Genomic DNA, 27,438 nt, shown 5'->3' with positions numbered 1-27,438 from the left:
ACAGAGAGTGAAACAGAAACTAAAGAACACTGCAAATGTGAGTTAGACGGACTTGCAACAGTTCACGGGGTGAAAAGCTCAACGCACACACCTTTCTCTTAATGGAAACTGACTGTGGTTTGGTCAGCCGTGGGGGAGACGTCTGAATGTTCTCTTCTTCCTCCTCATCTTCCTCCTCTTCATCCTCGTCTTCGTCCTCGTCTTCCTCCTCCTCTTCCTCACTACTCTCTCTGGACAGCTCTAGCAGCTGTCCTCGCTGCCCTGCCACTGACCGCCTCTCTGGAGAATGCAAGTATTTATTTTTCGATTGTACTTTTGCAGGTGATTGCCTACTGTTAACTCTAGACGACAGGATCTCTTGTTCCTCCTTTTCCCAGCAGCTGGCTTGTTCCATTAGTCGTTCAGCCTGGGGTGGGGTAGGGAGCAAAATGGCGATTGGTGAGAGGGTAGTTGGAGCCTCCGGGATCAACGGAAAGGGTCTCTAAGTGAGTTCTGAAGGGGATAGTCAGCTGAGCCGTAGCATCTCAGGACCCTTTGCATCAGTTAGGATAACAAATCTAAGGTGACTGGATTTCATGGGATATTTAGCAGTATTAATGACGCAGCAAATTGATTTGAGTCCTTTATCGCTACATTACATGCTCACTGGCATGGAGCACTCCAAGCAAGTTCATAAACACGTGGAATCGATTGACATAGCAGCACTGCAGCTCAGCACCAAATCTGATCTGATTACATGCTGTCACTGTGAAAATGCTGCTTTGTGATCAATGAAAATGTCTCATTTTTCATACTCAATAGAATTATGTCTCACTCTGGATAAACTAGTGCTTTATCATTTTATAAGCTCTGTCTATATAACTAAGCTTTTACGATGATGACAATGACGTAGTTTAAGCAAGTTACAAGACTAAAGTCACACCTTAGGATGACAGAGTACAGCATTACCTCCTTTTCAGCTTCCCGCTCTTCTTCAGAAACCACAGCATTAGAAATTAGAATGGGGGTCCATCTTAGGCTCTCGGGATCAAGTTCATTGGGTCGGGAACAGTTTCTCAGTTTTTCCATGTGACCCAATATCAACTTTTCCCTTCTAATGATGACAAACCTGTAACACAGCAAGGCAAGACAAAGTGAATTCAAAAGTGGAGAGCTAGACGGGTATGGTACACATTGCACTCCCAGACTCGGGAGGCAAAGACCGGAGGGTCTCTGTGAATTTGAAGCCAGTTGGTCTACAGAGTGAGTTATAGAATGGCACCCTTTCTAAAACAAAACAAAACACTCCTCAGGGTTAGGTGAATCTACTGGTACATACCTGTAATGCCAGCATTCAGGAGGCAGAGGCAGGAGGATTACCATGAGTTTGAAGCCTGCCTGTGCTACGTCTTGAGAGCCTGTCTTAAAACACAAAGTAAAATGCATAGGGGCGCCTCACCTCCCCAGGGACCGTGGCACTCACCTGCCATCTCTCCTGTCGATCATGTGGAGGTGCTGCAGAGTGGTGGCAATGTCGTGTGGGCACATGCCTGTGGCTCTGCTAATGGCTTTGATGCTGATGTGCCTCTCATGGTGGTGGTAGAGATATTCCAAGATGACACTCTTCCAGTAGGCCAGGTAGGAGAGACGGCCTAGATCAGACAGCGGCTTTTCGGGAGACCCTGCTTGGCCTTCTCTTCTAGAAAGCAAATAGCCTAGGGCAGAAAATGCAAAACTCTGGTCATTTTGGGTGTTTCGGGAGCTAGGTCTGGGAGCCACTAGAAATAATGTCATCCGTGGTGAAGTACATCCTTTCAGGCATGCAGCCTCTTCCAATTACTGTGATGTCACCTTGTCAAATTTCTGCTTGTCAATCTTTTGTGGTGGCACCGTAAGTCAATTCACAAAGCTGGTGGCAGCAAACATACATGGTAGTGTATGTCACAGAGGCTGAAAGCTAAGACTAAAGGCATGACTTCTGGTCAACACATAAATCTCCTGCAAGCTTGAAATTCTTCCAGATGCTCACTGTCAGGTACGTAGGAGCCCTGGGGAAGGCCACCCCGGCATTCATGGCCAGACTGTTTTCCACAGGAGGGCCCAGTGATCCTCTGACAGCTGGGGCTTAATAAAAGAGAAGGGCTTTGGCTGACACAGCCTGTATTGCTTGCTCCATTTAACCAGCCGACTGATCTGAAGTGGTTTTAGGACTAATAAAGCAACATCTTTCAAGTCATTGTGGGCAACTCACATCTTCTAGCTCTATTTTCAGCTGTCTCATAAAAATTAACTTAAAAGCCCAAAATGTTGCTCCTACAAATTACAAATAAAATGCACGGAAAAAGAAAACCAAAACTTTATGCATATTAACCCCCCCACGCCCCCACACACAGAGCCTGAAGGATGCAGGCTCTCTGGTATAGGAACTCTGAAACGAGAAGACTTCAAGCCCACTTGGAGGAAATGAATGAAAGCTGGCGGCTGTCTCGGTAATTAGAAGCCACTTACGGAGAAGAGAAGAAACACTGTCTGTCAAGTAATGGTGTCTTCTTTGCTAATTATTTCAACAGCCTCACCTTAGTGAACTTCCTGGGTTTAAATAAACATCAAGCACACACACACACACACAGTAGGTGGCAGCAACCACCAAAGCAGGCTGCTCGGTGCCACCCGCATCTCCAGCTTTCTCTTTATCTACATTTCCAAAATGGCTGCACTTGCAAGAATTTTATTTTAGTTTTTTGTTGTTATTGTTACAAAGAGAAATAATGCCTCTGATCCAGCTTCCCTGTTCCTCAAAAACCACTGCAAATAATACAGAAATCTAGAACAAGATATTCTACCTCAGCAACCTTCTGCATCTTGATGGCTTTAAATAGAATGTCACCATACAGAATAGAAATAAAACACACAACGGGTTCCACCTAAGACTTCTGGCCTCGCTCATCTTGTCACATTTAGGCGCAAAGTATCGGCCTGCATGCAAATGAGACCCGAGTGCTACAGTCATGCCACTGTCTAGGCGACACTCTGCTGCACACGGAGGCTTTCAGAGCGGCGCGGCGCGGCGCAGCGCAGCGCTGGGAATGCTCAGAGATGGCTGCTGCGCTGAAGTCAGCCCACATCCAGTCCTGTCAACACGGAGAGTGCTTTGTTGCCAGAGCAGGAAGGGAAGCCCAACCTCAGAACACAGGTAATTGGCACATCGATCTCCAGCTTTCTAAGTGCTTGCCACATTCTGAGAATTTATTTAGTCAGCTGGGGGCCCCAGCTCTATACTCCTGTGTGGGTGTATGGGGGAGGGGGAACAACACCATAGATCCATGGATGAGAACTATCCCCTTGTCCTTGTGGCCCCACAATTAAAAGTTCCCTGCAGTGACCCTCATTGGTTCACGTGAACCCCACTGTTAAAGGCAGAGATATAATCTGGCTGGTAAGAAAGGTCTGTGCACAAGTAGAAGGCTGGTGGCACAGTTCACCACCTCCTCACCTCTGCTTCCCACTGCACGGGGCTACCTTACCCATGAAGCACATGGTCTTTGTTCTCTATGTGCCGATACTCCCTACACTGAACTAAGAAGTAAACAGCCAGAATTCCCAGCCATCCCCCATTTTACCTAGCTGTCCTGTTCTTGCTCCCTGAGTCTAAAGGGTCACTCAAGCAAGCAGGTGACCTGGGCCCCTGGGGAGCAGGGGAGTATAAACCTTTCCATACCTGCTACTGCTACCATGTCAAAAGACTGTCCTAGGACACTAGTCTAGATTGACACCACTTCAGAAGTCCAGGATAACAAGCGCTGATGAGTGGGCATTGAGCCCACTGGTCTTTCTCAGCAAACACCCTCTTGCTGTGCCAGCGAAGGCTGAGAGGATGCAGGGGATGTGCAAGCTCTTGTTGGGAGGGACACTTTTCAGGATGCTGAAGACAAACAACCGGAAACCCAGCCTGCTGTCAGAAACCCCCCCCCCTCGCATTTCAGAGATGACATGTACCAGTACCACACACCACACCACGCCAATGTCCCAAGGTACCTGGTACTGCCTGCAGCCAAGTGTCTCCTTCCTCTCTAGGAATCTAGAGATCTTCAAGGAACTTACAGTCAGCGGGAAGAAAATGGCACTTCTGCAAAGAGCCATTTGGAAGTCTATATAATGTCTCCCCCTCACCCCTGCCCGGAGGAGGATGTTCTGATGTTAAATAGAATCCACCAGAAACAATACAAATGAGTGTGAATACATTTCTTATTTTTTATTAGTTGAGTGAAATCCCATGCAGAATGATAACCCGTGCAGTTAAGAAGGTGTCGTGCCTGTCAGTTGTGTCCTGACTGACAGAAGACAGACTGTACATGTCGTCTGCAGCAGGCATCGCCTGGAAGGACCTGAGCTGCCGGCACTGAACTACGCTGACTTCATGACGTGGGGTGTTAAGCAGGGGCTTCTTGCCACCTTTTGTTGCTTCCTACTTCTTCTTGGCTCTTCAAAGCACAGTTACAATATAGAGCAGACAAAATAATTTTTGGTAAGAACATTTGACTTATTAATTACAGAGATGTGATGGTTTAAGCTCTTAAATTTAACTTACCAAAAAGATTCCAAATAATTGATCTAAGATGCAGGGAAATAAAAAGCACTTATCTTGGAAGCCGGTGTATTGTCCTGAAGCATCTGAAACAAGTACAATACACCCCTGGTGAATAGATTCCCACGGCGTGCTACCACCTTTCCTTAACGCAGGGTACTTTCAATCAGAAAAAAACGTCAACTACCCCTGGGAACCTACTGTTTCAGATGTGTGGACGGCAAATCCCACAAGTTACAGTAATTAATCGCTGGTGAAATTATTCTCTTCAACTTGCCTGTGAGCCAAAGAGGTGAACAGTACTCACTCATGAGTGGAAACTTTGTAATTGAAAACTGAGTGGCCCTTACGTACATTAACCACCCTTACACAGCACAATCTGGCTCTCTCTGCTTCACTGGACCTGCTTAACAGGGGAAAGAGGAGGTCTGAGTGCTGGTGTAAGCCTTACATGCTTAACTCAAGAGATGTTCCTCTTGAAGGAAAAGTGAGCACCGGTGTCTATAAACACGAGTGTTTCCAAGCAGAGGGCCCAGTGCACCTCCACCTCTGCTTAGGATGGCCTCAAGTGTCAATTCTCATGTTTCCTGGCCCTGATAAGAGACCGAAATGATTAACTAACTACCTCTAGGGAAGCAGAACAGATCTACTCTTAAGGAAGAAACTATTTAGATGAAGTTTTTGCAGACATGAGTAAATGAAAATCAATTTGATCCCCATCATTTATATGAAATTTCCCTCCTTTTGAACAAGCACTATTCAAGATGACCTAGTAGAGCAAGAGTAAAAAAATGTTCTCAGGCAAGGGTGTGGCGGAGATAAAGGTTCCTCTCTTCAGAAGTGTCACCCGTCATCTCTGGACGCTTTGACCTGTCATCATCAGACTCCAAAACCATATGAATGTCCAAGACACAGAGGTGTAAACTTTGGCTAGCTGATTTGATCAACCCCAGCTCCCATCTCTCTGGGTTATGTGAATTCAGCATCTTCAGCAGCTTTTAGAGGAAGAAAACCTCCAAGGATTGCATACTTTTCACCAGACACCTGTTTAGTTTAGCAGGCTTCATGGAAAGGTCCGCATTAGAAGACAGCCTGGGTTTTGCAGGCCATGGGCTTAGGGCAACTTAGAGGAGGAAACCTGATGCCTTTACCACATAGCTCCTTGGAGGTGGCAGTTCACTGAGCCATGCTATCTGTTCTTTGTTTCCTGGGCTAGCAGCACTGTGACCACGTGGGCGGGAGAACAGCATGTTAGCAGTTTAATCACTGGGATGGATATGAAGGGCTGTCTATACTTTGTTTAAATTCAGTGCATGAGTCTATGGGCCTAGGCAATTACGTAACAAGTGGACTAAACTCCTAGCGACTACTAGAATAGTCTTGGGTCCTCCCACTCAACAAGCTACTAATTGGAGTACCTAGGGGCAGCAGCACCTGTGCTTTTGCGAGGTCCCAAAGGTGACTCAAGGTGAATGTCCTTGAGGATCACTCTGGAGCTGCGAGGTAAAGAGGCTTGTGGAGTGGTAGAAATATTGAATGTACGGCGGGATGGATGAGTCAGGCTTGTCAGTTCCTTGCTGGTAGAAAACACAACGGAATGGGTTTTCTAAAGCCTACCAGGCTGCATGTTAGCTAGAGTCACTGAGTGGCTATGCCTGGGTATTACTAGAAGGCAAACAACTCTGGCTACAACAGGAATTATAACTTAGATGGTACCAAGGGGGCCCGAGGGCATGCATCTCTAACCAAGTCTTATACCACGGAGATAGAATCAAGGAGTGGGGGTTCATATACATGAAATCAGTGGTCTTGGCTTCAGGACTTTGCATTTTAAACCCTTATTTAAGACTCCAAAGAACTTTTGTTTATAAAGACTGTGTCTGTTGGTTTTACTGAGAAGTAACATTTATTAATTTTAAAACAGCAATAAACTTTATGATGTTACTATAATTTTAGATAATAAAAAACCTTCCCTGTATTTTTAAAAATATAAACAAAATAGTGAGAAGACTTGCTTTATGTTTTTACATTCTAGTCAATGTCTACTTTGGTCCTCAATCTGTTATGTTTATTACAGACCATGACATTTCTGGAAAATTCCACTTTATAGTCATGAATGAAGAAGAGTTAAAGGGAAAAGTGACGCTACTTTCAGATACTTATGCACTGTGGACTGCATGGACTGTACTCTGGGACCACCTGCACCATACGGAAAAGGAGAACTTTTAAAAGCTGGGCCAGGACCTGAGAACTTGAGAACTGACATCTGTGGAACTCAGTGACAGCTCACAAGAAGTCAGGAGCCACAGCACCACAGTGGAAACCAGGACCCACTACGCGACAGCTATGTGACCCACAGGCATTTATTCAATCTCTGTGTACATCTGAATCCTCACTCAGACTAGGCAGCTACTAATCACATCCATGTCTTCAGGTTCCTGGAGGTATCACACAGAACAGTGCTGGGTTTAAAGTGAATACAATCTAGAGGAAATCATTTAGAGACTAAAAACCCCCTAACAGGCGAAATAAAGAGAATGTGGACAGAAAGAAGTCAAATTGTTCTTTGGAGCCCGACTGAGATGAGGCTCCTTCCTGTTCCTACATTTACTTGAGATACCCGAAGACCATCCTACTGTCTTCAATTTCCCACCACCCAGATACAAATTTAATTAATGAGCTCCTCCCCCTTTGGCCTCAGGAATAATCTCAAGAAATTAGCTACTGAAAATTCCCAGCAAACTTGGTTTGTCCCCGAATTCCTTTTGGCTGTCAAGTACTTAACTTCAATGATTACCCTGAAGGAACAACTAGCCCATGAAGCCACAAACACAATGATCGCCTCGGGCTTTAGCAGAACCATGAGCTGTCCCCAGACAAATATAACAAAGGCTCACATATTCTAGAAGACTCAAGTGTGTCTTGGGAAAATGGCCCGAGCCAGGGAAAGGGAAGGAGTAGACAGCATGTCTTTGGGAGAGGTCTGCTGGCTCCCCCGGGTCACATCTCAGGCTGTCTCTTTAAGTCACGCTCTTAGACATCTTTCTCAAAGACACACCAGCTTCCTAGAAGTCCACTCCAGTGCTGAGCTCTTCCTCAGTTATATGGAACGAGGCCACTAATTTTCCTTGCTGATTATTCCCTACTGCCTAACAACTATCCCAGAGAGGAACGGCTTTCAAGGTCCTCTCAGAGATGTGACACCTGGTGCCATGTAGTACATGTGTTCAAGCCTACGACCATGCTGGCATTTGTCAAGAAGTTTCCACGGCTCCCTGATGGCTGTGCATACTCTTGAAGGCGCTGTCACTCTGTGTCAGCCGTCAAGGGAAGAGGTGGTGTTTAGACAGCCACTCACAGGGCGGATGGCAGGGAAAGGGACTCTCTTCCCCGTAGTTCCTTTCGCGGAGGGTGCTGCATATGCGTGACGTGCAGCTGGGCTTGATGGCCAGGCAGCATCTGCTGCATGAAGCATCCTGAGAGCCACGGACGAATCCCCATGACAAACAGCCAACGGTGCCTTTAATAAGTGACTGCCCAATGTCGTGGGATGTCTCCCAGCTTCCTTCCCTGCTCTTTGGTCTAGCTATGGGTCTCATCCAGAGCTGCACAGGATAGTCACTTCCAAGCATATAAAAAACCTTTCATGACAATCTCAACTCTGGTTTATCTCAGGATAGCTGGACTTCAGATGTGTATTATTAAGTAAAAATCTTGAGGACTGCCCGCAAGCCAGGATTTTAAAGGGTAGGGCATCTGCCCCATGTCAGAGGCAGTGGCAGTACTACTGAGTGAGAGACTGGAGTAGAAGGTAAAGGCCAGTCAGCAAGAGGGCGCATGGGATGCATCTCCAGGTCGCCTTCAGCTACACTCAGCTGAGGATGACTGCGTCCCAGTTTCCCTTTCTGTGGCTGTGACAAACACTCTAACAAAAGCAGCTTAGGGAAGACAGGGTTTACTCGGCTTGCACTCTAGGAAAAGGTTTATTTGAGGCAAGTCAGGGCAGGAACTGAAGCAGAAACTGTGAAATGCTGCTTTCCGGGTCACACTCAGCTAGTTTTCTTCTTCTTTTTTTCTTTCCTAAGTTTTTTTGAGACAGGGTCTCTCCGTGTAGTCTTGGCTATCCTAGAGGTCACTGTGTATATAGACCAGGATGGCTTTGAACTCACAAAGATTCTCCTGCCTTTGACCTCCCGAGTGCTGGGGTCAAAGGAGTGCGCCACCACATCTAGCTGCTAAACTATCTTCCTTATAAATCCTGTGTAGGGGTGGAGCTGCCCACACAGTCAGTAATCAAGACAATCCCTCACTGACAGCCACAGGCCAAGCTAATGGGGCAATCCTTCAACAGAGACTTCCTTAACCAACTCTGGCTGTGCTGAACTGACAGCGGATGCCAACTAGGACAGTTTGTTAGTGTCAGAGGATTTCTATTTTCCTGAGATGATGATCAACCACAAAATTAATTCAATCCATGATTTCCTCATTAGGGAAATAAGGACCTGGGATACAGGATAAAATAGGATAGAATGGGAGATGACTATTCTACCAATGTCACATATAACCAAACTAAAATCATTTTAGGATTTTTAAAACTGAAAATAAATATAAAATGTTTGCACAAACAAATTTTGGAAGGAACCAAATTGTTCATAAAGCCAACTGCCTTCCTTAAGTATCAGTCAATTGTCCCTCAGAGGCAATTCTTTTTGGAGATGGTGGAGTGCTAGGGGCCACTGCTTTTGACATGACAGAAACGGGAAACGTTGCTCTTAAATCCTAGTAGTAGATGCTTAGCAGGTAAAAGTTCTTGCTGACAAGCTGAATTGAATCCCTGTACCCCACATGGTAGGAGAGAATTGACTTCTACGAGTTGCCCTCTGACCTCCACAAATGCACTGTGGCACAGAGATGCACACACACACACACACACACACACACACACACACACACACCTCACATTAAATGCAATAACATTATTTTAAACTCTAGAATATTTTAGGAAAAGCCAAAGTTTATAAAATATAAAAGTTAAGAAGAAGTAATCTGGCATTTTAAACATTTCTTCTCTTAGAAAAAAAATTTTTAATCACACTAGACTTTGAAAAAATATTCTAAAAAATAATATGTGTTAGCAAAACAGTGCCCTAAATCCCTGTTCTTCATCCTCCTGGGATTGTTACCCAAACTGAAACCTGAACAAAGTTTTCATTGAGTACACAATCCTGACAGGACTGTCTTATTGAAAAGCGACATGATTTCAAATTCTCCACTGAACTAACACGTGTGTAAATCACACATTTTCAGCAAAGGGCTGTGCGCATCTATAGTGTAACACCCATGAAGCCATTTTAGTGCCGAGATCCACAACTGAACTGACCTGTATGCACCACCACTAGACGCAAAGCTGGACTTCCTTTGGGTCACTATTACAGGCTCTCTAGGGCCACTGAGCTAGTTGAGTCCAATACCTAGGCATCTCAGATAGCCCAATGAAACTGGGTGTGGGTGGGGTTTGTGTACACTGCTGTGGATGCTACCACTGAGTCTAGTGCACCCCAGCTATTCAGGAAGTTATGGGAGGAGGACTGAAAGTTCAAAGCCTGCCTTGACAACTTATTGATATCAACAGTTAAAAGGGGGGCACTGGGGTGGGGATGTAGTTCAGTGGGGATTGCTTTACCAAGCACACACAAAGCTAGGTTCAGCATCCAACACCATGAATACAAAACATGGGCTCTAGAAGACAGGGCAGGGAAGTTAGAAGTGCAGCTTGGCTTCCTTTTCTCCATCCCCATTCCTCTTTCGTGACCCTCCAATTACACTCTGTGTGTGCGCACGCACTAACACCCAGATCTGAAAACTGAGCTTTCACACGGCAAACACGGACTGTAAACAACATGGCTTCAGGAAAAGTGGGAGAACAAGTCTCTTTCCATTTTCCCTTTGTTTTCAAACAAAGTACATCTCAAGAAGAAGTTGTCAGCCTTTGAGACAACTTTCTAAAATTAAAGTCCAGCAGCCCCTTCTCTAAGCTGACTGATAAACTGTTTATTGGAAGGCTCAGAAACATCTTTAGTGTCCCAAGTTAGCTAGACAAACGTTTCCTTCCACCCCTCCTTCCCTTACGTCCTAAAGGCTTTGAACATAATTTGAGGCACAAAGATGTTGGCAATACACAGCTGTGTCAAGGTGTATGCTGGGTGTGGGAACCAGTGTGGGGTGGGACATGCAGTTAAGTGACTGGTTCACTTGCCACTGGCTTTGATCATGGAGGGACTTAAAAAGTTTAGTCTGGCTTTGTAAGATCACTGGGAGAAAAAAGAATATATGCAATACCACACAGCAGTGCTTTCAGTTATATGTACGCTGAAGCAACGACAAGGATTTATTATTACTATTATTATTTCTTTTGAGACAAGGTATCACTATGTAGTCCTAGCTAGCCTGAACTTGCTTTGTGGACCAGACTGGCCTCCAACTGACAGATATCTACCTGCCTCTGCCTCCCGAGTGCTGGGATTAAAGGCGAGGGTCACCACACAGCTAAGGATTTATTTTTAAAGACAGGATCTTGCTATGGAATGCTCAGGCTCCAGCTCACTGGCATTATGTGTGTGCCTCTGTGCCCAGCCTATTACTGGCAGTATTAAAAGACATCAACAACTCATCTTTGAGCCTCCTGACAGTACATTTCTGAGTCTCTTGAATGAGCCACGATTCTATCTATTGTTCAGATTGACACTAACACTGGAAGCACCTAGAGTTGAGTAACACAGCATCAATAACTTAACAGGAGCACAACAGCAGCCACGATATTACAATTATCATCCCCACAAGTCTTTATATTGTGTTAATCACCAAATCTCCGACTTTCAAAGTGCTGGAATGTACAGGAAGGTTTTGGTGGCTAAGTGTCTGTGTGCAGGGTGCTCTGATTAGGTTACCCAAGACTCAGCTCTCCATATTTAGCTAGAGACAAAAGCTCAGGGAGTTTAATTTGTTCACTACCAGGCAACTGTTAAATTCAAGAGTCACAAACCACGTAAATAATAGGAACTCAAACACACGGTAATAGCTGAAGGTTCATTACTGAGAACTCAATTCAATGCCACGGCAATCCTCATTCACAAGTCAAGGACAGAACACACTCAGGAGGGAACATATGCCAAGGTGGCAGCGTGTGATTACGAATGAGTACACTGGACTGGAAATCATGTCACTGTCTCTTGTAATCACCCTGCTGCAGAACAGAAACAAGCTTCCTGTGCGATCTGCAGAGGAATGGAGACTGAGATACACAATCTCCTTTTCCTTGGTTTTAACCCATTAACAGCTATTTAAATATGTCTGATGAGGTCAAAGAAAGTTAATTTATGAAAAGCTGGCAGGAAGGTATTTCAAAGAAGATCCTCTGAGAAGTTCCCAGTAGCACTGAAACCTGGTGACTTCTCTTCAGGGAAGAGTTATCTAAACTGTTAGCACTCTAAATGGTGTTTGAAACACTCACAAACACCACCCGTTTCGTGTCTTCACTAAAAACCCTTGCTATGGTCTGTAAGCTAACTGGAGAAAACCGAAAAGCTGCAGGAAGGAAGGCGGATGGCAGAGTCCTCTGACAAACCGTATTGACTTCCTTGAATTCATGGCGAAGAAACCATCATTGGGGCAAAGCACAGGGCAGAACTTTAGGCTGAAGGAAAGAAAGACATATTCTGTGCATCTTGTGTGGGTGTGCGCTCGCTCACGCACAAGTCACAGGCCAACTCTGGGTGTCCTCTCACCCAGCTCAGCTTCATTTTGGCAACCGAACCCCTCCCCCCTTTTCTCTTCTGTAAACATTTTCTAAATGCCCAAATATCTGCCCAAATTTCACCAGGCACTGGACCCAGAATCCTAGAAAGAGGAAAGGGCACTCCTTACTCTTGTAGTGTCTGCCAGGAGTATATTGTTAATTCTGGATCTTACAAACATAAAGCAGATTCTGTGAATGCTAAGGCTGTACTATCTATCCCTTCATCTCCCTGGTCTCTGGTTCAGCCCACTGTACAAATATTTCTTTATTATCATTTAAACTTTTCAAGTTATTTATCTATCTATATATTTATTTGCTTATTTGTTTATTTCTGGTTTTCAAGACAGGGCTTCTCTGTAGCTTTGAAGCCTGTCCTGGAACTAGCTCTTGTAGACCAGGCTCGCCTCAAACTCATACAGATCCGCCTGCCTCTGTGCCTCTGCTTCCCGAGTGCTGGGATTAAAGGTGTGCACCACCACCTGGTCCTTAAAATTATTTTTATTATTTCTCATGTGGAATGTCTGTATACCTTGCAACTGTGGAGGTCAAAAGAGCGAAATGGACCCCCTGGAACTAGAGTCACAGCTAGTAGTGAGCTGCAGGTGGGTTCCCTGGTCCTGTGGGAGAAGAGCCAGTACTTACAGCTGCCGAGCCATTTCTCCAGCCCCCATATAAATATTTTTTTATCTGACTCTCCCATATCGTCACTCTTCCCTATTCAATTATATTCAAGGGTGGAAACAGAAGTCACAGAAGGCCATTCTCTAAGAGACTTGACATTTGAGAATCTGAGTCTAGTGATGTCTGCTGCAGCTCCTTCACATACAAACGGCTGGGCAAGGGCTGACAGGCAGCTGGTGTCAAGCACCAAACACTTAGGTACTTAACGTTTCTTATGTAGAGCAGTAAAGGTGAAAAACTATCTCTCTTTACAACACCCCTGATGTAACACCACCAATAAATATAAAAGGCTGTTTAGTTTTAAGAGTTACATCCATAAAACAGATGCTATAGGGTGTGTGACCTTCCACATTAAAACTCTGGTTTAAAACCAAACATGCCCCCACAAATACAGAGAAGTATACACAATGTACAGTCTTGTGGATTACTATATGGCAACTGTCCTTAAAACTGTCACCTAGGACCCTGACCTAAAATCTGCTGATCACAAGGGAATCTTGTTTGTCCCAGGCAATCTCCCCTCCTCCCTCTCCCTCTCTCTCTCTCTGTCTCTCTCTATCTCTCATTAAGTAACCATTATCAGAGACTTTTCTGGCAATCCCTGATAGGTTTTTATTATTCCTATTTTAGATTTATTTATTTTATGAACAGTTTGCTTGCATGGAAGTCTATGCACCATGTGCACGCCTGGTGCCCACAGAGGCCAGAAGAGGGCACTGGATCCTCTGGAACTGGAGTCATAGATGGTTGTGAGCCACCATGTGGGAGCTGGGAATTGAAACTGTATCATCTGGAAAAGGAGCCAGTGCTACTAACGACTGAGGTATCTCTCCAGCCCCTGTTATTATTATTATTGTTATACTTTTACCATCAAAATATCCAGGTGCTAATAAAATTGTGTCTATTAAAAAGACAATGTTCTTTTAATGTGTGGATTTCTCCTTCTACTCCATCACTTGCCTCATCTGTTCTTGATCTGGAGGCTCTCCTAATGACATGCTAGATACTGCTCAGTGTGTTCTTGATCTGGGGGCTCCCCTAATGGCATGCTAGATACTGCTCAGTGTGTTCTTGATCTGGGGGCTCCCCTAACGGCATGCTAGATACTGCTCAGTGTGTTCTTGATCTGGGGGCTCCCCTAATGGCATGCTAGATACTGCTCAGTGTGTTCATCTATGTCAATTCCTCTAAAACAGCAGGAGAAGCTGATTATTTTGTTCACCCCTCTTTCTGCAGTTTGCAGGTATTGATATTCAGTGTGTGGACCCATTAACTCCTGGGAGGAGATTACACAGCTGATAGACCCTTTCCTGGTGTATCACGTGGTCCTAGCGGTACGGCTCATCTAGGAAAGGCATTCATTTCTCACTTTCAGGACATTGACCTGGTTCTTCTCATTGTTCAGATTAGTTTTCAGTATCATTATAACTTCTGAATTTGACATGTAAGTCAATTAAAATTCTCTTTATTAACAGGTTTATTGATCGTGAGGCTTTTCAAGGTTGTTCTGGGTTGTTCTGACATGATCCTATCAATTTTAACTTCCTCATTTCCCAGAATGACAGGACATATTCTTGAGCCACAGGTCCACTCTGGGTGTCTTCCTTCATCTCTTTCCACCTCATTTTTTATTTTTGGGACAGAAACTCAGTAAATGTGGAGGTCACCTATTTGGCTAGGCTGCCTGGCAGTGAGCCCCAGGCATCGTTCCCCCCTCTCCTTGTTCCTCACTCCCCCCAGCACTGAGGTTACAGGTGTGCACCACTGCACTGAACTTTCATGGAGATGTTAGAAATCTAAGCTCAGGTCCTCATGTTTGTACATCAGATCATCTCCATAACCCACAACACTTTTTCCAAAAAAGAATTCTACCTAGTCCCTAGATCCACCGTATTACATTTCCTCACAATTTTGCTTCCTTTGACAGCGTAATTGTGTTGCAAATTTCAGTGTGGACAAATGGTTATATAAGTAATGCAATTTTTAGAACCCACTCAATTACTTTTATGCACTTTAAAAAACAATAAAATACTTTGTTGGAGAAAGGTTCTTTAATGATAATTCAAAGCAAGATTCAACATAAATAATTATAAATATACGATTTTATATTGTTAAACATGACAGTGTAGTATGACATAAGCATAAAACAATGTTAAAACAAATCTAGTAGGGCAATCAGATTTCTAACTGTATTTCTCTAACACCACAATTCTAAGAAAATAAAGGACTTTTTTCTCCCCAAACAAATATATATATATATATATATATATATATATATATATCAAAGGGGCAGGCGAGAAAACAACTTTCTGGCCATCTGAAGTTATCTGTGCTATTCAGAACTGTCCTGAAGGAGTAAGCAACCTTTTATAGTAGAATATTTATTTTATTTTATTTTTTTAAAACAAACTGATTTTCTCTTATAATCTGGAAAGTACATTTAGTGGGCAACAGTCACCTTGGAGCCCAAACCAGACAGAGCACTAATTTCAACCAACAAGAACCAGGTTGAAGGGGAGGGCAGAGGGAGGGAGGGAGGGGAGCAGAGAAAAATATATAGCTCAATAAAAACAATTTAAATAAACAAACAAAAAGAACAAAGTCTTGCTGGTGGTGTTGCATGCCTTTTATCCTGGATTTCTGAGTTCGAGGCCACCCTGGTTTACAGAGCAAGTTCCAGGATAGCTAGGGATACACAGAACAACTCTGTCTGGAGGGTGGGGGGAGCAAGCAAGCAAGCAAAGCCTTGTGTGATCTGGTTCTAACAGTGGAATAATACCTTACAAACACTGTGACCGGGCCAGTGAAGGAGGGCTGGAAGCATTTCTCAGCGCAAAGCCTCGTGCATACCCCTCACCCCTAGCACTTCCGGGGCAAGAAATGAACCCCGTGTCTGACATCCCCATGCCCACAGTAAGGACTAATCATTTACCCTCCCATCAGCATCACCTAGGCCATCCCTGGAAAAATCCAGGTAAAGCATGTCTGTAGAAGGAGGGACAAAGAGAGACATGTGACAAGACAAAGACAGGGAGAGGAGTTCGCATCAAGAACTAATTTTGTCAGAAGCTAGCTGAGTGTACCTGGGAGGTGCTCCCAGCTACTCAAAGAGTAGAAGAGAGTCATGCATTCTTTTATTTCCTCAACAGATCTTTACTGCATGCTCACTGTGTGATAAGCACCGTGCTTATGGCTGGGCATTCAACACCAAACAAACCCTGTCCCCAGGATGCCCCTGCCAAGGCTCCATTCAACTACGCTGACTGGGCTGTTGCTCACTAGTTATCTGAATAGAATTTGTTCAGTCGTGGGTTTCAACACGACTCACTTCGAATGCTTACTGCTTAGCAATCTGAACAAAGATTTGACAACAAAACCCACCTGCCAAAACCTGAAAAGTTCTGAGCTCTGTAAAGCAAAAGCAGCTTTCAGAAAAAATGAGACTGCAGACCGTATGCTTCATATTTAGTGTTTTCATTGCAGCAATGAATACAAACTATTCTATACAAGCTATGTATTTGCTCTTATTTATGACAAACTTAGTTTCTTTGAGAAAAGATACACAAATAAACCACTGGCTGCACTGCTTCATGCAATGCATTTCAATGCACTCAGTAATAGTCAACTGCTGAATAAATCACAAACTCAATCTTCAGTCTTGATGTTATCTTTATCATATTAGAACACATAACACACCAGCTCCATGTACTAAAACAGTAGTGGCAAAGGCTTTCAGTGAAACATATTATAATGAGAAAATAAGGAAAAACAGTCATTTTCTTTATTATATTACAGACTGGCATCTATTAAAATGTCTTCATTACACTTGATTACACAGATCAAAACAAGTCTTTCAGGGACCTACAAAAGCCCAATGACAGCTGAGGGCCTAGGATCTTCCAAGTGTTGAGGGAGATGTCCCTATCTTAGAGACGGAAGGACCAGAGCACCACTTCACAAGGACATCATATTTTTCTTTAATGATTGCCTTGACTGCAGCGGCCAGAGAGGACAGCTGCAGGGGAAACATGCAGTGAGAGCTCGCTTGACCGTATCTAAGGACTAACACTGGAATCTTCCTCCAAAATAAATGCGACAAGAAAGAAACTATCTGATAAGAGAAAAGAAAGGGAAAGATAAGTGCCTCTTCAGCTGATCGAGTGTAAATGTGACTTTGGTCACCCCCTCTCCTTTCTTCTCTTGGAAGAGAGCCTGCATCTCAACAGAAGCTCCAGACCTCAGAGGGCGGGCAGGCCAGCATCCCTGGGAAGAGAGATGCCACACACTGGTATAGTAGGCTCATTTTTTGCTTATTAAGAATCACATGTGCCACAAGAAAGTGAGCCGATCAAATTCCTCTTGTGGTAAATAAGTGCTAAGTGCCAGGCTGTTCTGGGAGGTTTTCTTTCTTTCTTTCTTTCTTTCTTTCTTTCTTTCTTTCTTTCTTTCTTTCTTTCTTTCTTTCTTTCTTTTTTGGGCGAAAGATGATGACAAAATCCAGCACGTATATATAATAACTATGGAACTTTCAAAACACTTTCAACCCACTCAGCTGAAAGCTGGTTTTGTTTTATAGGATGGTCATTGCCTCTTTAAAAAGATAACTATTAAAATAAAGTAGCGTTAAGGAGCCCATGAGAACTGCACGGCACCACCGTTCACAGCATTGACAACATACGTAGAGCCGCTCATTCTCCCTTCTGAACACACTCTGTAATATGTGGCCTACCAGGCTCAGATGGATGGGGTGACATATCTTCTTGGAAGTCTACCCAAGAGAGAATATGTCCCTAGCAGGAGTTTTTAGACCCCGACCTATCATGCAGGTGGCCGAGTTTACCTGGCTTTCAGGGTAAAGAGGTAAGGCTACAAGGACAAGATGTCAGACATTAGAATTCTGGTCATCAACTATTTCTAGCCACCTGGACCCATTCCCGGCTCAATTACGAAAAGGTATAGCCACCAATTGCCTACATATGCAAGATGCTTGGAAGGCCTTGCTGGATAAGTGTATGTCTTGGCATGACCTGGCATGGCTAGGAACAGTTCCCGAGAGAAAGTGTGCCGTACTCACTTCTCCTATGAGACAGGGTAAGGGCTCCTCACCGCCCTGTTACAACAGACAGATGAAGCTGCCAATGGAACTCAAACCCCACTTCTTATAAGAGATAAACCAACATTAAACTTTATTTGAAAAATAAAATCTGTTTTTAGAAGATTTGAAATTTCTGATTAAAAGCATTTTTAAGTTTTACTTAAAATTACTTAAATTTAACTTAAATTGTGTGGAAGCTCTTTTAAGAAGAACAGCAGCCTATTCTTTTTCATTTGTTTGAGACAGGGTTTCACTATGTTGGCCAGCTTTCCTGGAACTTGATAGATAAACCAGGCTGGCCTCAAACTCTCAACAACTTTCCTGCCTCTGCCTTCTGAGTACTGGGATTAAAGACATGTCACCAGCCCTCCCCCCACAAAATTTAATTAAAACTTTTCTCTGTTTTTTTTTTTTTTTTTTTTGGTTTTTTGAGACAGGGTTTCCCTGTAGTTTCTACAGCCTGTCCTGTCCTGTCCTGGAACTAGCTCTTGTAGACCAGGCTGGCCTCGAACTCAGAAATCCGCCTGCCTCTGCCTCTGCTGGGATTAAACGCGTGCGCCACCACCGCCCGGCTTAATTAAAACTTTTCATCATTGCTTAAAGGTGCACATGCCTTTAATCCTGAGGAACACTTGGAAGAAGCAGTCGGATCTCTGTGAGAGTTTGAGGCCAGCCTGGTCTATAGAACGAGTTCCAGAACGGGCTCCAAAGCTACACGGTAAAACCTTGTTTTAGAAAACACTCCCCCTCCCCGCTTCAATAATTTCATCACCCTCATCATTGGTGCCAGAGTATATATGGAGGTCAGAAGATAACTCCCAGGAATCGGTTCCCTCTTACTCTTTGGACCCCTGGGACCAAACTCAAGTCATCAGGGTCACACAGCAAGCACTTCTAGCTACTGAGCTAGTTCTCTTGTTGACCTAGAATCTACAAGTTAGGTTAGCAGGTTTTCAGTGTTTTAGCTAGGAAAGTATAATTAATTTCACTCAATGTCTTTTATGACTTTGTAATAAAACTGCATTTGGCTGTTATTTTTTGTTTTTACTTCAGTCTTTCTCATCAGCATTGACTAGCACATATGTACATGTATGTGCACACACACACTCATATTGCTCAAGCTTTGGAAAGCCAAGCTTTCTGAACCAGTTCTTCCTGCCCTCGGTTCTGTTTTTTTTGAGACAGGGTCTCATTTCGTAGTTCAAGCTGGCCTAGAACCCATGACAATATTCCTGCCTCAGTTTGGAATTATAAATGTTAGCCATCATTCTTGAGGAAAGCCATTTCATTTTAGAATTTTACTTTGAGCTCTCTCCCGCTCCCACGTGCGTGTGCATGAGTGTGTGTGTGTGTGTGTGTGTGTAGGAGGCACTGCTTTGGACTCCTGAACTCATTGCTTTTGATTCTATTTAAGCCACTGTCATCCAACTGCACCTCTTTCTTTTGGGACACTAAAGATCTGACAGGCATCTTGATGGCTCTATACTTCCAAAGTCACTTTCCTCATAGTTTTCTGTGAGGACTGAGTTCACGTGTGTAATTGAAGCAAAACACAGTGAGTAGTTTAGAAATGCCAGCGATTCGGATCACTGTTGGTGTTGACATGCATCCTCTCCCAGTTCTGTTTCTGGATACTTTCTAATTCTTTATCAGCCTCTTGGATGCTGTAGCTCCAAAGGTTCTGTTCCCAGCCTGGTTTCCCTCCACAGAACCCCTGGCTGTCCTCACGCACAGCTATGTAAGCTAGTAGAACTGCATGCCCAGGGACCTCTACTAGCCTTTTCTCTAGTGAAGACCCCTGCTGAGTGCTGGACTCCATGGTTTTGAATCTGTCTATAGTGATCCAACAATCTAACATGCTTCCTCATGCAGTCATGCTCTGGAGTATGTCAGTCCCCAAAGTTTGGAGTTCAACGTTTAGCCTGGCATGTTAACAACTGAATTTCTTGTGAGCTCTGAACACACAACACATATGCTGCATATATAGCCATTGCTGGCTGACAAGTCAACAAGAACACCAGCTTCATCTTTTCTCTTTAGTTATTGGTATTCAGGTCTTCAGTGGAGTGTACAGCAGTTACCCTACTCATTAAGGCTTGAGACAGACAAACAAGGAAGGCCGTGAGCCAAGCATGGTTCAGGGTTTTAAGACCAGCTTTACTTCCAGAGGACCCAAGTTCAGTTTCCAGCACCCAGGTACAGTGGCTCACAACCTCTTGTAACTCTAGATCCAGGGCATCTCAAGTCTCTGACTTCTAAGGGAACCCATATTTGCAAGCACAACACACACATGTAATCAAAATAAATCTTAATGTCTCAGGCCTCTGTGTGTGCTAGGTACATGACAGCACTAATATGTACACACACATGTGTGGAACACAGCAAAATGCTAGAAATAATCCATACACACATAGAGGTAGGTAAGTAAACCACATACACACACACAATATGCATTCAAGAGAATTTTTATGTCAAGTGATTAAAGACTAATAAATGAAAAAGAACAAAATTAAAAAGGTTATAGTGAGCCAGACAATGGTGGTGCATGCCTTTAATCCCAGCATTCAGGAGGCAGAGGCAGGTGAGTCTTTGTGAGTTTGAGGCCAGCCTGTATCTACAGATTGAGTTCTAGGACAGCCAGGGCTCCACAGAGAAACCCTGTCTTGAAAAACCAAAACCAAAACCCAACAACAGGAAGAGGCTTTAGTGTGATATGTTTTATGCAAACAACAACAAACAACAAGAAATGAGGAAACATACACCTACACTCTTGTTTGCACAACTAGAAATGAGCAGAGCTGGTGACCCACAGGAAAGGAAAGGATCAGACAATGGGTACGAGAACAAGGGAGTGGAGACGTCACTCTTCATACAACTTCCATATGGTTTTAACTTAAAAACAAAAACAAAAAACCAGCACGTATAGAGATTGAAAAAAAAAAAACCCTCTAACTGGAAAACAACAGAAACAAGCATAACCAGTTCTTGGTACGTGTGCATATGGGCCAGAGGCTGGCGCTGAGTGTTCTCCTCTGCCAAGCACTACCTTTTAAACATTTTTTTATTATTTTTATGTGTATGAGTGTTTTGTATGCATGTTTATCTGTGTACCAGAAAGTGCCATAAGAAGCCATAAGAGGGCACCAGATCCCGATGGAACTGGAGTCACAGTTGTGAGGCACCATGTGGGTCCTGGGGACAGAACTCAGGTCTTCTGACAATAGCAGTCAGTATTCTTCACTGCCAAGCCATCTCTCTACAACTGTGAAATTTTTTTAGGTAAGAATCATAAACAGAGCTGTAATGGAGGACTCTCATTGTTTAATAAAGAAACTGCCTTGGCTTTTTGATAGGGCAGGATTTAGATAGGTGGAGTAGACAGAACAGGATGCTGGGAGTGAGGCAGATGCCTTGGGCAATCGCCATGTCTCTCCTCTCTGGGTCAGATGCGATGAAGCTCCGGCCCAAGAAGGACGTATGCTAGAACTTCCCAGTAAGCCATCACCTAGTGGTGCTACATAGATTATTAGATATGGGTTAAAGCAAGATATGTGAGAATTAGCTAATAAGAGGCTGAAACTAATGGGCCAGGCAGTGTTTAAGTGAATACAGTTTGTGTGTTGTTATTTCGGGGCATAAGCTAGCCAGGCAGCCCTGGGCCGGGAGCAGGGCGGCAGGAACGCAGCCCGCTGCTCATCACTACAGAGCTGGGCACAGTGGTACACACCTGTCATCCCTGCACTCAGAGGTGGGGGAGGAGGTCACAGGTCAAAGGTCAGCCTAGGTTGTAAGGCCCTATCTCCAAACATCAAATTTAAAAAAAATTTCATAAATGACACTAAGAAACAAGGTGTCTCAAGGTGTCTTCTCATCAAATACCAATTACATGGTGATGTGGCAGTACTCGTAACCAGGTAAGTACTTTTTATGCACCGAGGACGCACCTTAGCTCTCTGGTACTTCTCCCCTAAAGTTTACCACCCAATCTAATAATGATGAAACTAGGAAGCCCCAATGGAAAGACAAGTGCTATACAGAACATGCCTTATGCACTTCACAGTATCCAAAGAACTAACTTTATTTTTCTTTTCTTTTTTTTTTTGGTTTTTCGAGACAGAGTTTCTCTGCAGCTTTTTTTAGAGCCTGTCCTGGAACTAGCTCTTGTAGACCAGGCTGGCCTCGAACTCACAGAGATCCGCCTGCCTCTGCCTCCCGAGTGCTGGGATTAAAGGCGTGCGCCACCACTGCCCGGCAAGAACTAACTTTAAAACAGACATGCAGATATCACTCCAGAGCTCTGGAAATTCAGGAGACCCAAGGACTACATGTGGTAAGAAATAAGAACCATATGCAACATGGGAACCTACACTGGGGGGTATTCCCCGCTAGAAAGGACAGCAGGAAAAACTGGCAAGATGAAATCAGAATCTGGAGTAAATCAGAATTGTGCGGTAAGACAGTGCTGAGCCAACAAGAATTTCTTGCCTTTGATAGTTTGTGGGGCATGGAGAAGAGCATCTTTAAAGGACTAACTAACACATACACAGCTGGCCAGCACCACAACTCCGCAAACAAATGTGGGAGAGCAGACTGAGATTAAAAGAGGACACAGTGAACCAAACCTGAAGCCAGGGGACCCAGGTAAGGAATATATGGAAATTCTAGACACCACTTCACAACTTTTCTCTCAACGCTGATATTTCTTTCAAAATAAAGAGGGAAAAAATATAAGGCACATGCAGCTGAAACAGTAAGAGCAGGCCAGCGCTCGGGAAGGAACATTCTAGCACCCTCTCAGGGTAGCTGCATACCCTGTGGGAAGAGCATCATTTTCTTTGTCTATTTTCTTTGTCTGCGGGTGCCAAAGAGTAACAGAAGTTTTGTGGGAAGTGGGTTTCTTTAATGTCTGCTGAGGGTGGAGAGTTTGTGTGTGTGTGTGTGTGTGTGTGTGTGTGTGCGTGCGCGCGCGCGAGGGCTGTAAAGTTTTTTGTTTGTTTGTTTGTTTGACTAAGGGGGAAGAAATCTCAGAATCCAGTAGAAAAGGATGTGGTATCAACTTCAGCCTGTGTCTATCACTCTTTCCTGCAAAATGTTAAATTTGGGGCTGTCACAAAGCTCCTAAGTCAGTTTAAGAGCAGGCAGGAAACGGTACCTTCTAGTCACTCTGACCAACTTGTACAAACAGCTGGGAAACCTCACTTTTAAAAACCTCAGGTAGGGTGTACCAGAAAAAGAGACAACTTGTAAGGGTAGTGGTTGGTTGTGAACAGGTTTCCTTACTGTTCTGGACAACAACACCAAAGCCTCGTGCCTTCAGTTCTGCATACACACATCCTATACTGGACCATATCTACAGTCTAACTGCTGGTGGGAGCCATAGCTTCCTCTCGGCCTGTATGCTGTTTCAGCTGCCTAACTTGTCAATCATTATTGACAAGGAACTTCCCTACTTTATAGTTTATCTGGCTTAATGAAAATCTTTGATCAAAAGATCTCAGGCTCATACAATGGAACCCAAACCATTAAGAGTTCCTTTTAACTAAACATATTTTAGAAACCTTCTAATCTCTGTTCATTTTTCTTACCCAGAGCACTGAATTATGAGGCAAATTGATGAGAGGTCATGAGCTCCATCCCCTCCCTCCTTCTGTAGAAGCCTGGATTTAAATAACTCTGGAAAGATATTTATTTATTTATTTTTAAATATTTATTTATTCTGTATACAATATTTTGTCTGTGTATGCCTGAAGGCCAGAAGAGGGCACCAGACCTCATTAAAGATGGTTGTGAGCCACCATGTGGTTGCTGGGAATTGAACTCAGGACCTTTGGAAAAGCAGGCAATGCTCTTAACCGCTGAGCCATCTCTCCAGCCCCAAGATATTTATTTATGGTTATTTTAAGTGACTTCCAAGGAGATGCTATCATTTTTTCAACAGCATACTCTGTCTTCTTTAAAATGGTCAGTCAAGGAATTCTTCTGGTTTTAAACTGAATTTTTATTGGGCTGCCTTATACCAGTCCCCATTTTCTTCTGAGTACTGTAAAACTCTGTGAGAACCACACTAACTCCCTTTCAACTACTTCCCACCCCATTTCTTTCAGTGTCAACAGGGACTGATTCTAGGACCTGTGTTTGTTAGGCACAAGTGCTAAGAATGAGCCACACCCGCAGTCTTCCTTTCTTCACCCTGCTTAGACACTGCAGTGCAGAAATAATGCCAACAGTTCTACAAGACTGCCAGGACCAGAGTCTAGTCACACCCAGGTGGGTGGTATTTTTCATATCACCCTAAACATCCCAGAAAATGTCCTATTGTGCTCTGCACTGCATGTTTGAAATCACAGCGTGGTACCTGGGAGATGGTGGCGCACATCTCTACTATTAGTGCTTGGGAGGCAGAGGCAGGCATCTCTGGGAGTTCAAGCCAGTCTAGAAGGCACAGTGAAGTCCAGGCCAGCCAGAACTATAAAGTGAGATCCTGTCTCAAAGTTAAGAAAAGTTCAAGTCACCTTTCTTTTTCATGTCTTGCTCTAAACTTTTAAAATAAAGATTTAGCACTTGAAGGGAATATCTGTTATCGGAATTTGCACAGAAGGTCATGAGGCCAGATTATGCTGTACCATGCTAAACATGATCACTGAATTTAGAGCTTGACTTTTACCTGGTGGTACCAGTTCCTTTATAATTTAGGTATCACTTTAGAGATCTTCATATCACTTTGGGGTTTCAATTCATATCAATAAACCTACACCTAATACAGCCTGTAAGGAAATTATGCTGCTTGATACAAAGGCAGCTTCCCAGGAGGTTCTGATAACATGGAAGCATGACCTTGATGAGTAGCTCAAGAGGGCAGACGGGGTCTAAGGATGCCTTTACAGAACATGGCTGAGAAGGTACGGGACACAACTCAAGAAGATAGCACCAAAAAGAAGAGGATTTTTAGTTCTTACCAAATGATTTTGAATTGGCAGACTAAGAAAGAGGAAGTGGTCACGGTCAGGAAAGGGACAAAGGATGGAGAAATGGTGGCATACTCAAGGTACCCGAGGAAAAGGAAACTGATGAGTCAGCCAGCTTAGGAGGTAGCTTGGAACTGTATCTTCATGGGGTACCTGGTTCGCCTGGTACTATCTCTAGATAATTGGAATCAACTCTCCAAATGTAGCCTCAACCTTACATTTACTAGTCCAATATAATTTAAGAAGTAAAAAAATGACCCATTGAAAAATAATCACAACTGCTGCTTTGTCGTGAGCATCCAGACTTAACTAAAGAGGCTCAGAAGATACAAGTACACAGAGAACAAACATTTCTTGAGGAACTTCTTGATACAAACACTAATAACTTTTGTCACAGCAAAAGAAAACTGAGCAGAGCTCATTCAGGTGAGGAGGCTGTTTCTCTAGTGGAAATAACTCCCGCCCCATCTCCTCTGCCCCGCGCGGATTATTTGACAAGATGTTAGAAAGCGGAGACTCCTCACAACTAACGGTCCCTTGCGCTCTAGTCACAAGCGATTACGTATTCAGTGCTGATGAGCACACGCACCACAGAATGGAATGCAAGTCTACCAGCTGATTACATGCAATAGCTTTCTGAGCCAAGGCACTGCGGTAAAATCTAGTTTCAGTTTCCTAGAGCGTAACAACTGGTTGGCAGGAAAATTTTCACTTGAGGAAGATCTTCTAATTCATGTAAATATAAATAAAAGACCCATTATCTATTGATTAAAAAAACAACACAGCAGGTTAAATAAAGCTTTATGTGGTACTGTTTCCTGTACCTGTAGCCATCAGTTATTATGAAAGTAAATGAAGGACTTCACTTACTGAAATCAATGAGAAAGCGTCCAAACCCTTGCCTTTGGTGCTGGGGCATGATCATTATGCAGGAGACATTATACTTCTGCTGGCAAAGCTTTTCCTGAAGAAAAGAGAGACAGATCAAGTATGTCAGAGCTCTGCTACAGTGGCCAGTTCCCTGCACCTGCCACTGTCCTTGTAAAACTGTCCACCGAGGTGAAACAGTGGCCTGGGTTGGGATCAACCAGAGTAATCCTTTTGTGCTAATCAAACTATCAAGTGACAACAAACCGTCCATTCTGGACATGCTTCTCAACCGTATCTTTATTCTACAATAAAATACAAATAATGAATCTGGGAAATGTAAGGGAGTCAAACAATACCGACAGTTGGGAATGACTGCTCTCCCTGCTCACACAGCTGGAGATGGAGCATCACCCAGCACCGTGCAGCATCACCCAGTGGAGTAAGCTGGGAGCTGGTGGGCAGCCCCGCTGGATGATGATCTACAGCTCTGCCATGGCGACCTGCCTCCTGATTCTGAGCAGATACCCCAGTGAAACCGAAATGGTAGACGTGTGAGTAGATGTGCACAAATGCATTTCTCTTGTGAATAAGAAGGCAAAGTAAAAAGCTAAAGAAATAAGTAATTTGCATCTGAAACCACGAAAACCAAACAACAACAAAGACAACCAGAAACCCCAAAGTCTTTGAACAACAATGAGATCAAAATACTACCAATGGTTTAAAGCCAGGCGGAGGCTGGGTAGAGAGACAGCTCCAGGAATTAAAAAATTCAACATTTTCATGGACTGTAGCATCAGGCAGCAATATTTTATTCACAGTCACAGATGCCACCAAAACCTACATAGAGAAGATCTGGAAAAGGCTCTAAGGCTGTGAGAGATGTGGCCAAATATAAACCATAAATGAGGCTGCCCACAAATAGAACCACATCAGAGGATGACTTTAGAACAGCCAGATCTTTAGCGAATTGGTTTCAAAGACCACAGGAAACGACTGGGAGAAAAAGTCTAAAGGGCAGAATTAAAGATTTCATTGTGAAAGAAGATGAACCCCCGGCTTTTGTGTATTCCTAGCTGTCTGTGGCATCTCTAAAATATGAAGAGGAAGTAACAATGTAAATGCCTTTTCTCTAGAAGATAAATTGCCCATCACTGAATGTGCACACCAATGGCAAAGGCTCAAATAATTAATTTTACTGTGCAAAGTAAGATAAATGGGTCACTCTATCTAAAAAGTGACGCACTCTGGGCAAAGAGGATTTATATCCTTGATGCTATTCCTTTTTCTGTCCAGAACCGTGTCCACCTCGGAGAGCTTATTGAAATGTAATCGGACAGCAATCCTCTCACCCTTTCTTAAGAGATGTTGAGGGGAGAGGGAGGAAGCCCAGTAAGTACAGTGCTTGCTGTGCCAGCTTGAACCCTCCACATGCAGGAGCCTTAGAACCACATGAAAGAAGAAGAAAGCT

The 27,438-nt window shown here is 43.8% G+C and overlaps 1 protein-coding gene across 11 annotated transcripts in view; it reads right to left on the bottom strand.

Moving 5' to 3' along the window:
* Positions 1–27,438, bottom strand: part of Kat6b (lysine acetyltransferase 6B) — a 192,543-nt gene that overhangs the window by 10,062 nt on the left and 155,043 nt on the right. For all 11 annotated transcript variants that reach the window (XM_038309751.1, XM_038309759.1, XM_038309760.1 and 8 more), the window contains 4 exons: positions 25,971–26,064; positions 1,463–1,694; positions 949–1,108; positions 92–406 (listed from right to left, as the gene is read on the bottom strand). In XM_038309751.1, coding sequence (XP_038165679.1) covers positions 92–406; positions 949–1,108; positions 1,463–1,694; positions 25,971–26,064 — 801 coding nt within the window. The remainder of the gene's footprint in view (positions 1–91; positions 407–948; positions 1,109–1,462; positions 1,695–25,970; positions 26,065–27,438) is intronic.

The sequence above is a fragment of the Arvicola amphibius genome, chromosome 13 (genome assembly GCF_903992535.2).
Source record: "Arvicola amphibius chromosome 13, mArvAmp1.2, whole genome shotgun sequence".
Lineage (NCBI taxonomy): Eukaryota > Metazoa > Chordata > Mammalia > Rodentia > Cricetidae > Arvicola > Arvicola amphibius.
Note: the sequence above shows the minus strand (reverse complement) of the source record. Positions and strands in the feature narration are given on the sequence as shown.